Source organism: Cydia strobilella, chromosome 15, assembly GCF_947568885.1.
Source record: "Cydia strobilella chromosome 15, ilCydStro3.1, whole genome shotgun sequence".
Classification (NCBI taxonomy): Eukaryota; Metazoa; Arthropoda; class Insecta; order Lepidoptera; family Tortricidae; genus Cydia; species Cydia strobilella.
The window spans coordinates 14,380,161-14,395,301 of NC_086055.1; the positions used below are offsets into that span (position 1 = coordinate 14,380,161).

At 37.1% G+C, this 15,141-nt stretch overlaps 2 protein-coding genes across 6 annotated transcripts in view; one reads left to right on the forward strand and one right to left on the reverse strand.

The window, feature by feature from the left end:
* Positions 1-15,141, forward strand: part of LOC134747625 (protein PALS1) — a 215,665-nt gene that overhangs the window by 5,488 nt on the left and 195,036 nt on the right. The window contains exon 1 of one of the 5 annotated variants that reach the window (XM_063682226.1): positions 13,695-13,898. The exons of the other annotated variants lie outside the window; for them this stretch is intronic. The gene's annotated coding sequence lies outside the window, so the exon portion shown is untranslated. Of the gene's footprint in view, positions 1-13,694; positions 13,899-15,141 lie in introns of those variants that run through there. 5 annotated transcript variants of the gene reach the window in all.
* On the reverse strand, positions 1,139-8,469 carry LOC134747800 (odorant receptor 85a-like). The gene is made up of 5 exons (XM_063682437.1): positions 7,634-8,469; positions 4,267-4,366; positions 2,618-2,719; positions 2,043-2,198; positions 1,139-1,213 (listed from the first exon to the last, which is right to left on the reverse strand). Exons 1-5 carry the CDS (start codon positions 8,467-8,469, stop codon positions 1,139-1,141), a joined length of 1,269 nt encoding a protein of 422 aa, XP_063538507.1.

Consider the following 15,141-nt stretch of genomic DNA (forward strand, 5'->3'; position numbering starts at 1 on the left):
CAGTAGGCGCTCAGCCGCAATTTGGGGATTATTAAATTAAGCCCCTAATAACGTTATTACATGACATACAATATCGATAAACATTCATTCCCATTCCATTCCCCTGTCGTAAATTTCATGCTGTTGTTGAAACTGTCTGCTGTTCTCTTTAAACGTGGGTTGGAGTTTTATTACAGAACTTTTACCACATTTGCCAAATATTCCTATGGATTTAAAAATAGTTATTTGTTATAGTTATTAAGATACTCTGTAACTAACAAACTATGGATCAGCTCGGTCTGAAATAAATGATTTATTATTATTTATTATTATTATACAAGGGTGCAAAGTTGTATTTTACCCGCGAGTGTGGAATTGAAACACGAGAAGTAAAATACATTTGCACCCGTGTGTAACACAAAACTTTTCCCCTCACTATAGCGAGGAAAGTGCAACATCCATAGGCTTTAGATCATCTTCATCAACTGGAATCACTCATTTTTTACGCTATTATAACAAAAAACTCTCGAAATTCTGTACTTTTACGTGAGAAGTTTTAAAGCAAAATTTTTGTTGTCAATGTTGACATTTCTGACGTATGAAATGTCAATGATGCGTTTTGCAATTGCATCGACTTAACTTGTGCGTTCAGAATTATATTTAACATAATTATTAAAAAACAAACGTTTATTATGGAATTTAAAGGTTTATGACTTAAGATCATTAAATAAAGCTAAATCTGGTATTTTTTATTAGATTTTCAAATCATTTATCTAATGATAATTAATATCGAACGAACCATTATTATGGGCGTTTTACGTTTTGTTATCTGTCAAGCTACTTAAACACGCTCCATCCAAGGTCAAATTACTTTCCCCACTAGTGGATAAAATGCGTTTTTCCCCGCTTGTTTTAAAGGATAAAAGACGGCTTTCCGAGCTAGTGAGGGGAAAAAGATATTTTAACGATCGGTTAGAATAGAATAGAATAAAATATATTTTATATTTTTTTATATATTTTAGCCTGACTCTCTAACTAAAAGATGCAACATTCCTTTACTGTTATCTTTCTTGATACGTAACAGTAAAGTAATTTTCTTGTTAACTTTTGCAGTTTGTTGCAAATTAAAGTTATAAACAAAGTTACGGCATTATGGACATTATGGTGTAGCTTGTTCCTGACGGTCTTGGATGATTCGAAGCAAAGCAAAGCAGGAGTAGGCTGTTTTCATTATCTGAAAATAAATAAAATTAGTTTTTTTTTTAAATTTCTTTTTTGATACATAGGCTTTTATCGATGACTGTATTACTTTTCTTTCAACAGGTAACAAATACTCATCGAGACAATTCTAACAAACCACACTTCTTCTAACACCTAACTTCACAATTCTAACACCTAAATTTAAACCACCTTTTTTAATGTTCAATTTTGCTAGATCACTCTTGCATCTAGGGTTGCCACCTATACTATAATATATAGTATCGTACTATATTTTAGTCACTTGTACTATATATTATACAAAAACAATATAGTACGAAAATACTATATTTTCATCACTCAAGAATGGGGTATACAAATGTCACCGATATCGCATCGTATGCGACTTGGATTTTTAATTCGCCTCAAATTGGTGCCTTTTTTTAAATTTCCCAGTAAATACTATATTTTTTCAATATTTTGACAAAATTACTATATGTGTATAGAAAAAAGGTGGCAACCCTACTTGCATCAGCCTCCATACCATAACCACCACGAAACCCTTGTAACCAAAACTATCTATCCTTTATACTTAATCTTATTTATTTTTTATTTTTATTGCAAATGTTTTGTATGTTTTAATTATGGATCAATGTTATCTGGATTAAATGATTACTACTAAAACCCTTGGAAGAATTATATCAGTTAACTTCAACACGAAGCCTATTTATTTGAGTCGTCGAGACCTGCACGGCGGCGGTTACATGACATGTACTTGTGTGACTCGTGTCAGAAGTCAGAAGCCAAGTCTCATAATTAGAGTCCCTGCGCAATTAAATTCGTTGTTTTTTTTTGTTTGTACTTACCTGTATGTAAACTGCCAATGAGAGAGGAAATATCTTGAGTCCAGTGATGACAACAGGGTTCTTGGCTCTCTCCATCAAGAGCTTGATGCTGCTTTTGTAGCGCTTGGAACGCGGCAGCCATTCGCTTTTGTACGCTGCCGTTGTCAACGCTTCACTCTGCACACGCATGGACAAAAAATAACTTAATAATTTATTAGGGTTCCGTACCCAAAGGGTAAAAACGGAACTCTATTACTAAGACTCCGCTGTCCGTCTGTCCGTCTGTCTGTCTGTCACCAGGCTGTATCTCATGAACCGCGATAGCTAGACACTTGAAATTTTCACGGATGATGTATTTCTGTTGCAGCTATAACAACATGTACTAAAAAGTACGGAACCCTCGGTGCGCGAGTCCGACTCGCACTTGGCCGGTTTTTTATTTACACGCACGCATTTTTATCGTATTTATGCTCTTGGGCCATGTATTTAGCGTGTTAGTATAGACGAGGTCCAAGATTTTCTTCTGACACGTGCTACTTTTGTCCCTGGCCGACGGGACAGAATATCAACAAGAAATAGATCCACCACCCACTTACCTCGTAGGTCAGCTGGGTCCCAAGCCAGGCCGGGACGAAGATCTGCAGGTTCATCGCCATAAAGTAGCCAACCATGAACATTTGTGTCTCAAGGGATGAAGGCTTTAACATGGAATTATACGATGAAATAAATACTTTCAAAATAAATACAATGAATACTTAAATATTGAAGCGCATTGAATATTAGCTATAAAGTAAGTAGGATATATATAAAGGGGCCCACTGACTATCAGTTAGCCAGACGATGTCGGCCTGTCAGTTAGAACAAAAATTTGACAGTTTCGAACAACTGACAGGCCGATATCGTCCGGCGGACTGATAGTCAGTGAGCCCCTTTAAGTATAGTAAAGGTCGGTTGCACCAAACCGTCTGTCACCGTTTTACCGTTCGCTAAACTTTATTGTATGGAAAGTTTCATAGTTCTCTGCTGCTTGACGTTAATCAGTCTGTTAATTGTGGTTGGTGCAACTGGCCCTTTGTCAAGATCAGTAAAGACGCATCAATGTCTATGAAAATTTCCGTACAAACGCTCATTTTGAACCCCCGACGACGCAAAAAGTGGGGTGTTATATGTAAATGTTTGACGCCAATGTCTGTCTGTCTGTATGTCTGTGGCATCGTAGCTCTCTAATGGATAGGCCGATTTCGATGCGGTTTTTTACGTGAAAGCGAGTTTTCCTGCGGTGGCTATGTTCCATAGAAATCGGTCCAGCAGTTTAAAGAGTTTTGCAAAATTTGTAAGGCATTTTTGTCATAAACTGGATTTTATTGGCATAAACATCCGAGCGGCACAGGATCGGTCGGAGTGGCGAGCCTTGGGGGAGGCCTATGTCCAGCAGTGGACGTCTATCGGCTGACATGATGATGATGATGAAACATCTGTACTGTATTTAAGCAACTTAATCACACAATGACGCATGCCGCGTGTACAGACGTGTGCGCCCTGTGGTATAGTATAGCTCTACAGTTTACAAATAGGGGTAGGTATAGCTCTACTGTTTACAAAATAGAGTTAGGTCTAAGCTGTACAGTTTGCGTTCAAAAGTACATATCTGCTACATTGTTTTACATTACACGATTAAAGTTGTATACCTATGAAATGGTACATATTTTGAGTAATTTTTAGGGTTTCGTACCCAAAGGGTAAAAACGGGAGCCTTTCACTATGACTCCACTGTCCGTCTGTCAGTCGGTCTGTCTGTCTGTCACCAGGTTGTATCTCATAAACCGTGATAGCTAGACAGTTGGAATTTTCACAGATGATGTATTTCTGTTGCCGCTATAACAACAAATACTAAAAAGTACGGAACCCTCGGTGGGCGAGTCCGACTAGCACTTGTCCGGTTTTTTGGTTACTACAGTCTGACCAAGCTAACTGGCGGAGTTTGGAACTATCATCATTAATGTCAATTTTATTTACAATGTCACTGCCACACTTGTTTCTGTTAAAGTCGGTGCAGAGTTAGCTTATATTAGACGGATGCTGACTGTATGTATACAAATAATTGTGACGTTTTCAACCAAAAGGTACCACATTGTCGCTTGTCGATAAGGTTGATTTAGAATTGAAGCTATATGGAAATAGCGCCTTATTGCCAACCGACAATAAGTACCCTTTTGGTTGAAAATAGCACAATTATTGCACTTACCAGAAGTAAACCGCACATGATGACGCATATGATGCCGGACCCGATCCCGTACTGAACGAACATCGTTCCGCCGATCACAGCCTGAAATCTGTCGCAGTACCTGAAAAGTACGGTTACTTTTCTTTATCTACGCACATATCGTTAGTGCTGTAAAATGCGTTCAGAAACTGTAGGAAATGACCAGCATTATTACAACCAATTTTGCTACTGAGAACTTCCTTATCTAGTAGGGAAAAATCTGTACTTTAATGTTATTACATTATAGATTTTTGTGGTTATGAGTTTGAACTTGGAACAGCTGTCGGAACTCCAGTGGGTCTCTATTTTAGTATCCAAAGATTCAATATTTTTTTTTAAATATAAACCGCACGACATTTGATCTCGAGTGACATGAGAATAGGGACTTCATTCGTTTGTCTATAATTAAAAAAAAAAAACATTCGTGTTGACGGAGGATCGAATTGCCGCCATTACTGTTGTCATTTGTTTGTTGGTTTTTTGCCGTTACGATAGTAGAATTGTAAAAAGTTGTTTGTAATTTAGGTACAGTAAGTACGTACGTAGTTGAAAATACAAGAAGTTTGCTTCTGTATTTGTTCAATTTTATTTTTTATTGCATTATTTTAATATCTATAGTCTATAGATATTTTACAGGAAGCACTAGTAGCAATGCAGGTAATTTCCCTACGGCTTCTAAACCCATCTTAAGAGTACTTATGATATGTGTGTAGATAAAGTAGTGTATGCAACTGTACATAATTAGGCCTTAAAACACTCGTGTGATTATATTATGAAACTCGCTGACGCTCGTTTCATAAAACCACACTTGTGTTTTAAGGCCTCTCATTATGTATCAGTTGCATAAACTACTATTATGTAATCAGAAAATCAGAGTTACGCTATCAAAATATTTTCTATGTAATAAAAGAAAGATGGCTATTCGGGTTAACCTTCAGCTACAGATGATTCAAGTTGCGGAAAGTTTCCAAAAAGTTGGCAAAGTTCTCGGAAATTTTAGGAACGTTTTCACAGGAAATTAACGAAACTTTAATTTTTTAACTGGCAAAATTCCATCCCCATACGAGAACACGTGAAGTGTCTGTTATTTTTCCATGTGGAATTATCGCAATTTGGGAATATTTACGACGGCACATCAGTACTACCCGTTGGCTACAATTTGGCCGTTACCCCCCGGCCCACTTCCCTGCATCACCCCCTCTGACGCCTTATCCACTCCGCTACCGCAGCTATACAACATACAACTACTTTTATCCTTACATTTAAGAGTCCCCGGCAAGCTCGGTTCTCCGTACAAACGTAGTTACGCTCTTATTTTAAAGCGACTAGTAGCTAGATTGCTCTGAAACTTTGTACTTACAATGGGATAAGGTATATCTAGGTCTGTAATTAGTGTATGTAGCTTCAGATATCATAGTAAAAAAATTACAGCGAATTTAAGTTTTTAATACAAAACTTGTTTTTGCTCTATTTCGTTTGTTTTATATACTAAAGTTATATAAACTAATTACAAACCTAGCCATACCTCATGTCATTGTATGTGCAAAGTTTCATTACAATTCAACACGTAGTTTTAAAATGAGTACGAAACTACGTTTGTATGGGAAGATGAAATTCGGCCGCGCTTGCCGGGGGTGGCACAGAATAACTAATAGCCGGGGGCTCTTAATATAATTACAAAAAATATTAAATAAAATGAGCATTAAAAAATAAAGTACGAAATTTTTTGTCGACAGTATTAGTAATTATACCTGTGAATTGTGACGTTATCATGTAACTGCCGGCTTTCCGTACCAGTTTCAGCTATTCAAACAGAACACTTAACCTGCATATAATAAAATATGTCCCATAGCTCTTATGTCAGCGAATAAAGAACTATGGGACACATTTTTGAGTCAGTAATGCACCCATATTTTTACACTTGTACAGAAATCGAAATTGTCCATTTCCAAAATAAAAGTTTCCTTTGTTTCCTGTAAATTTTGCCTGAAATTTCCGAGAACTTGTCAGATATTTTTGCTCGCTTTGTTGCAGATCTTACGGGTTTGTCCGTCTGTCTGTCTGTGGCATCGTAGCTCTTAAACGGATGGATCGATTTCGATGCGGTTTTTTTTACGTGAAGTAACCTTAGGCCAGGATTACACTCGTAAGTTTTACTTACGTAAGTAGGGACAAAGCTATTTGCTAGAATGAGATAACGATATTCATATCTCATTCTGTAGTATAGCTGTGTCCCTACTTACGTAAGTAAAACTTACGAGTGTAATCCTGGCCTTACGTAAGTAGAGACAAAGCTATTTGCTAGAATGAGATAACGATATTCATATCTCATTCTGTAGTATAGCTGTGTCCCTACTTACGTAAGTAAAACTTACGAGTGTAATCCTGGCCTTACGTAAGTAGAGACAAAGCTATTTGCTAGAATGAGATAACGATATTCATATCTCATTCTGTAGTATAGCTGTGTCCCTACTTACGTAAGTAAAACTTACGAGTGTAATCCTGGCCTTACGGTAGTTCTTAGCTTGTTAGCTATGTTTTATAAAAAATGGCAGCTTGAAGAGTATCAGCCGTTTTCCAAAATAATGTAAGGGATGTATTATAAATTCAATATGTATACGCGATATAATCCGTTTTCATAGTTTTATTTCATGAGTAACTATCGCGGTAACCGAAGACAATATGATGTAATCGAATTTAAACTGTTGTGAGACATACCATAGAGTGGTAATACTAGAGCGGTACTGTCATAGTAAATTTTGTAACCCCAGTAAATTCACTGCCATCTGTCGACACACTAAAACTAAAAATAAATATTTATAAAAATACGATAAAATGTATTTAAATATGGATAAATGATTTTTTTTATTTGCATTAATTATTTTTATGATTTTGACCCATGTTCTTTCACTGATATGCGTTAAAATTGTTAAATAACAAACGAATCCGTCAACGCCATCTATACGACAGTAAGCCAAAGCTAGTAGCGCCCTCTGAACGAGAATCAAATTTTCTTGATTTTCGAGGCACGTTTTTTCCTTAGACTGTATTCATATATTACGGAGTTATATCTAATTTTACATGTCGCGCGAGTGACTAAAACGAGTGAGTCTAAACCGTAAAATGATTTAATATGATGTAAGGCATTTTTGGTATAACGCGTATCGGGTTTTTACATTTTTAATTTTAAAGTTTATCGGCCTTCTCCATTACATGATAAAAACTGTTTTGCAAAACTAAATAATTTCATTCATTCGGGAGTAATTAACGTGGAAAGTGATTGAAAGTTTAATATTAAATATCTGACCCTAAATCTATTCAATCAAATGAAGTAGAAATACATACTTACTCTAAAAGCAACTCGTAATGATTCAAAATTTTACGCAGTTTGTATTGTGGTTTAAGGTCCATTATTATTGATAGGCCGCCAATAGATTTTTCCATTTTCAAATTTTCCAAATCGTGGCACAGCACCTTCACTTGACCTATGGCCAAGGTCATAAAACCCGCTATCAAAGTATCAATATTGACATTATACATCATGTGACCATACATGAAGAGGGATTGGTAAATAAATATTGAAGTAAAATAATCATCCCTCGTTTGGTCCGAGAGAAAATAATATTTGCAAATGGGTAAATCCAGCGTGTTCCCAAAAATCCAAAACCCGAAAACGGGAAATAGTACTTGTGAGAAATAAGTGAAATTCGACAGCAAGGTGTTTAACAATAAGTATTTCTTGTAATAGTCGTTGTGTTTCATAACAATTTCCCTGCCAATTTCATCGTTCCCTTTGAATTCTTCGCAGTCAAGCATTTTGAAAATGGAGGCGATTTTTTTTCTTTTAAAAAGTATCATAGACAGTTTGCCGCCCACTGCTATTTCGGTAAACGTGAAAATGATTTCTCGTATGAGCGTCTCGATTCGTCGCGGGGTGTGATAGAGGTTTAAAGTCAAAAGGGCATTGTAGGCTACGTAGCTGATGATAAGAAAGGGGAAAGAAAATAATTTATAATATTTTTCGGGTATTTTTCCAGGCCACAGACCGAAGACAGTCCAGCAGAATCGGTTCTGCTTGAAACTGTCGGATTGCTTGAAACCGTCGGAACTATCTGACTGCTTGATTTTGTTAGATTTGTTGAAACTGGGCGTCGGCTTAGAACTGCCAGATAGCTTGGACGCCATGATGAGGAATAAAGGAAAAGGGTTGTACTTCGACATTTTCAGGAATTATATCGTTTACATAAAGGCGTTTACATATTGGAACTTTTGTGGGATGCTTTAGCAATACTGAGCATATAATACCTATATAAGAACTTAAGAACGTCGGTTTTTTATCATCTGTCACGTTCTAACAAGTATGCAAGTGCGAAAGTGACGCATGACATGACAAGTGATAAAAATGCTGAAACTGAACTGATCATATAAAAATAAAAGGTCCAGTTACTTTTATGTTATAACTTTGAAATGTATGTACTTACTTTTAATAACGAAAGCCCGCCTCGGCCATGGGTGACTTGGTTACTTTTTCCTTGCTATGATATCTAATTCAGTTTTATTTTAATGACGAATAAATATGAATATTTATAGACAGTACGAGTGGCACTTTATTTTTATGTGGTTGTAAAAACTAACTGGCTTGTAGTTGTAAAATAAAATGACCAACAGTCTGCAACGCGCCCGTAGTTCATAATTCTGAAATGCATGAATTTTGGAACAAAAAACATCAACGCGTTTCATTTTGACAGTTGATTTCTTTTAAACTAAAATATGTTCATAATTATACCACAGAATAAATAATAGTACTAGGTACAGAAGATTCACTCTCTAACAAAACGCGTCTATTACGACGGATATGACCGCAAGGTGGCGCAAGCGCGAACAGGCGTCAGTTCCGTAGCTGTGCGTGGCAATTACTATGGCTAGACCCCAGAATTGGGGGCGGCCGCATGTACTTGTAGCGGCGTGACGAAATCGCGGAGTGAGTCACGCCTGATTATACTTACAATGTAACGGAGAACAAGCAACAGTGCCCCTAGTGTAAGTGCCCCAAGTGTGACGTACGCGTTGGCGTTAAGTGTCATTTTGTATGGGATTTTGAGTTTTAAAATCCACCGCACTGACATGCAGCGGGTGCGAATACAACGACGTTTCTTTCTGCGACAAGCTTTAGTTTGTGTCTTCCGGGCTACATCGTGGCAATTACTCTCTCCTCATTATATTTATACAAAGCGATAAAGTAAACGTAAATTCATAAATTTCTAAATTTCGATTTTAAAAATTCAATTTTGTATGATGTTATTTTTATGACAGTTATCAAGTGTGATCACACCTTTACGTGTGACACTATAATTTAATCGAAGGTGTTATTTTTTCAAAGCGACGTAACGGCAAAAAAAAAGATACTTTATTAGTCATTACTCGTAATGATATACTGTACTGTAGCATTTCATTCATTGTGTAATTAGGGCATTTTAAAATTGTTTTAAGCGATTTTCTTTGACCTTCCGCTTCGTCACACATTTCTTTTTATTTATCTGACTGACACAAAAGACAGACATTTTTTATTTAAAGTTATCCCTACTAATATTATAAATGCGAAAGTAACTGTACATCTGTCTGTGTTACTTTTTCACGCTTTAAGCGCTAAACGATTTAGATGAAATTTGGTATGGAGGTAATTTGAGGACCGGGGAAGGACATAGCTTTATTAAATGTAGAGCTCCACAAAATTTTTTTTTGTTTTTTTTTTAAATAAAAAAAATATTTTTGAAAATTAAGGTGAAAAAGGGGTTGAAGGTTTTACTTTCATGCGAATGAAGTAATTTAAAAACGCCATACGGGTGGGGCCTATAATAACCTAAGCAAAAAATTAAACTGCTGCCTGTAGGATTCCTCAGATTGACCAACATTTGTTCAGCGACTTTTAAAAATAACTTTATTTTTATTTTTAGTGCACTTTAAAGTTTATTTTAAGCTAATATTGCGAATTTGGTGACGTTTAAAGCGTGAGGCCCATCCGTCGTGACCGCTACTCACTCAGGCACTGTTAGTGCTTGAAAATGGAGACCTAGGCTCTCCGAAACATGTCGCGCGAGTGACTAAAAACACGTGAGTGAAACCGCTAAGTTACTTAGTTAAGTGAGAAGCAACGTCAATTACAACGATGATGGCGTATAATTAAAGATAATAATATTAATAATTGGCTGGAAACGACACAAGTAATCGGCCATATTCGGCCTTTCCCTAGTCCTTACACCCTGGCGGGTGCTGCCTCTGCGTGCGTCCAATGACACGGGCAAGGGCATCATGTGTCAAAAGGGCCTCTACGTGTTGGATTCGGCTCCGCGCACGTCTCCCAAAGATCCGGAAAACCATTGTTCCGGGATGGGAAAGACGTATTAATAATTATAGTATTTAGTTTGTATGAAAAATAGAAAATCTAGACTTCATAATTTTTAAGTTACTGAACAAAAGTGTCATCGTTTCAGGAATACAATCTATGTTTTAATTATTTGCTCGTGTTAGATCCCACCCGGTATAAACATGCATAAAATTTTATACGAACTGATTTTCAAACATTGCACCCTATTCATACGTCTTTCGCTTCCAATTTCCAAAGTTTCCCAGTTTTGCGGAGTTTCCAGGATAGAATTCCAATTCCCGAACTTTAAAGAACGAATTCAAAGATGCCCTAATTTCGGAGCCTTTCTAGAAAGTAAAACTACATTTTACAAACCTATTCAGTTTCCTTGCCGCTCTTTGCAAATAACAGGATTATGAAGTAAGTCCGAATGCCTTTGACATTACCAACTTAATTCTTCACTTGTCAAAACCCAATCTAACTTTTAAGCTAACAACATAAGAGCTAAATTCGAATGTGAAGGAGTTTAACGACAGCAGTGGTGCCGCGTCAGTATTTGTACGTTACTTCACGTCCGCCTTTGCGCCTTCAAAATAGCGTATGTAGCTCGATGCGACAGAGTTCTAAAGTCGTTGAGTAACGGCGTTATTGGAACCCTGTAGCTGTAAATTGAGGTTGTAGTGCAGCCCGTTCGCGTGTATTAGCGCGCTGGCTACGTATTCGCTCGGACATGACAGCCTTTGAGGTTATATTAAAACGGTGTTGCCATAATTGGAAATCTCCCGCGGATTGGGGACATTTTGAGAGGCATTTTCATTTTTGACAGCATAGATTGGGAAATGGAAATTGGGGAGTTTGAAGCAAATTAAGTTCCTTTTTCATTTTGCCGTTGAAGTTTTACACCTTGTATGGTTAAAATCTTACTTTGTTTCTTTTTGTAATTCGCCTATTTTACTGGGCTTTTCCATAGCGGTTCAAGGGCCAATTTGTCAAAAATAGGCATGATTAGATAAATGTATGGTTAGGGTGTCCAATATTACGTATAGTCTGCATCTTCTCAAATGATTTTTACGTCTAAGACGGTAATCTTTTAAACAAAAGCCATTGTTTCTTTTATGCGAGCGGTTGGCCATTGTGTACCATTGTTAGACACAATGCCACGCGCCGTGGCACGCGCTCGGAGATAATGGCACACAATGGCCGACCGTTCTAAAAAAGAAACAATGGCTTTTGTTTAACAGATTAGGGTCTTATACATAAAAATAATTTGAGAAGATTTATACTATAACAGGGGGTAATTAAGGCATCGTACCATCGTTCTTATCTTACAATTCACTTTCCATTTATAATGCTTACTGCCAATACATATATAAGAGCCACCAATGATCAGAGGGCCTACCGCGAACACCGTAGTTCGCAAATTGCGGGCATCTTCCTCTTTTACTCCAATTAAGGCGTAATAAGAGTGACAGGGAAAGATGCTAACAATTTGCGAAATTTGGTGTTCGCGGTAGACCCTCAGTTAAGCGTGTTGCTGTTAGTATAATCGTTTAAACAGTTGATTGACAAAATATAAACCTTATTAAAAGGGACTAAGGGCTATTATTGGTCAGTGGAATGAGGGGCGATAAATATAGCCTATTGGGTCAGTGATGTCGATTTATTTTAGACTTAGGTAATCGTGTCACGGTGTCAGTTAGGGTGAGGGTGGGAATTTATTCTGAGGGAACTGTGTGGCTACCACCAGTTTGGCACTGACATAAACGCTATCGAGAACGTAACTTACTTTTTATGCATCTCGCTCGTACTCGCATATTCGTGCGAGCGAGATGTATAGAAAGTAAATTACGTAGACGTTAGCGTATATGTCAGTTTTGACACTGTCAGTGACTCATGGTACGGGTACAGGTTGATATTTTAGTACCTATAAAGTAAATTTAAAAGCATTTTGGAATATGGATTTTTGGGAAGAGCGGATAACTTAAAAAACGATGCAAACTTTAAACCACAGAATAAGTAATAGTATTATCACACTAAACGGAATGCAGTATGAGTTGTAATGTAAAAAATTTCTTCTTCACTGCTATGTCTGTGCTATGTGTTGGTTTTATTTATTTATTTAAACTTTATTGCACATAAAATTATAAGTACAAATGGCGGAGTTAATGCCATAAGGCATTCTCTACCAGTCAACCACTGGGCTAAAAAGAGATGGTTGTTAGGTGCAGGATTAATACTCGAAAAATTAAAACGATAATCGCTACGCTAATCGGTTTTAAGTCCCGAGTCAATTGAGTCTTTTTAAACGCAACTCAAAAGAACTCTTCATTGGCCAGTTGGCCACATCATCTGTTGTAGATGCTTGTTGCGGCGCTTGAGGGTTCATGGGGTCCCGCATCGTCGTTGATGGCTATAAAGTCCTATCACAACGCGACATTTCTTGCCACATCGATCGAACACAAAACGCGAGTCCGCAGGTGGTAGAGCACGACGAAGACTTTTCCGCTTAAGGTTCTCCAGCCCGTCATCATCGTGCCTTGATGTTCCGACTTTAATGTCGTGACGCCATTCCGGTCTCGTTTCAGATAATTCGAGTTTACTCTACTATTTTTCGTTAACCCGCTCACCCGCTCCGTGCACCCGCGCCATTTAGCGGACGCCCTAAACCAACACTAGTGGCGCATAGCAACGCTATAGTAGTCATATCCAAACATTATTATTTTAAATTATTTAAATAGCCTTTTGTAGCACACAATTGTTAAAAATATCTTAAAATACTTACCACGAACGCTGTAAAGAGTTCGAAACGTCGGGATGTATTATAAATTCAATATACGCGATATAATCCGTTTTCATAGTTTTATTTCATGAGTAACTATCGCGGTAACCGAAGACAATATTAAAATACTTTACCAATTCCAATAAGAATCTTATTAGAAACGTAAGTTTATTTAAAACATACGCTTCAATGACAACATTGACGTCATCAAACAAAAAAATGGAACATTAACAACAGTCATGGCAACCCGCAAAACCGAGAGAGAGGGAAACAGGTTTCAGAACAGTCGCCGCCGTACGACTGTGCAGTGTTTTTAAATTCCGTCGAACATATTTAGGCAACAAAACCCGTGTTTTGCTGCCCAAAATCAGTGTTTAAACGATCAATTTTGCTTCTAAGTTTATTAGTAGTGTGTTCAGTGTATAAGTGTAGTTCTGTGAGCGTATATTGAGTGGTCATTTTCTGTGAAAGGTGAGTGAACTGTGGCGTCCAAGGATGCCCTTCTGAGTGGTGTTGTGAAAAATGCCGGTTTTTTAATGCTTTCTTTTTTTAAAGCGCATTGGCATTGACATGCCGTTTTATTGGGTAATTGGACTATCAAATTGCCAATTGGATTGCACAACGATTTAGGTCGTTAATGCTATAATATCATCAAATATTGCTGAACGTGAGAAACTGCGTACGCTCACCTACTAAAACTAGTTCGAATCTTTAAAACAAAACTTACGATTATGTAAGTTACAGTATTTTCAATAAAGTAAAGATCTATTGAATGTGTACGATGTGTAAAGTTTAAGAAAATTTCGTGCTTCGAATTTGACAGCTAAATGAGATGGCGCTGTGCGGCTCTGTAAATTATAAGGTAAAGACTGTCAACTGTTGACGTTTGACAGTTCAGTGACGACGAAACATATGGCGAACACAGTACAGATGGCTGTTTCGGCTGTCAAACTAGGGGGGCCATGTTTTTTTCTTAGACTTTACTTCTCTATAACAATAATTATTAGGTAGGTAACTATTTGATTTAAGCGTATAATACGTATGACAGTCATTACATAAGCCTTGTAAGAAATGCATATACTTGTGACCCAGGTGGCCGAATGGCTCAGGCACCTGCCGCGATAGCAGAGAACGCTGATTCGATTCCTGCCTTGGGCACTGGAGACCTTGGCCATTTATGATATTACCAAAGAGTGTATAGAGGGTTATTGTCATAGTAAATTTTGTAGTCACAGTAAATTTACTGCCATCTATTGACACAGGATTAAAACTAAAAATGAAAATACCGCTACTCACTCAGGCACTGTTAGTGCTTGAAAATGGAGACCTAGGCTCTCCGAAACATGTCGCGCGAGTGACTAAAAACACGTGAGTGAAACCGCTAAGTTAGTTAAGTTAATATGTCTCACGATAGTTTAAATTCGATTAAAAATGAAAATGTTTAAAAATATCAAAAAATTTAATATTATATGGATAAATGATCTTTTATTTTTATTTATTTATGAATTTAATTTTTAGTATTTTTTAAAATATTTATTTAAAAATATTTATATATTTATTTTATTATATATTTATGCCACTGACGTGCACGACGAACAACCGCCGCGGACACTCGTGCCTGAGGATGGATTCCCAAAGAATCCGAAACATGTCGCCAAAAGCGACTAAAAATAATAGTGAGTAAAAACCGTACTGATAAATATTTTGAAATATG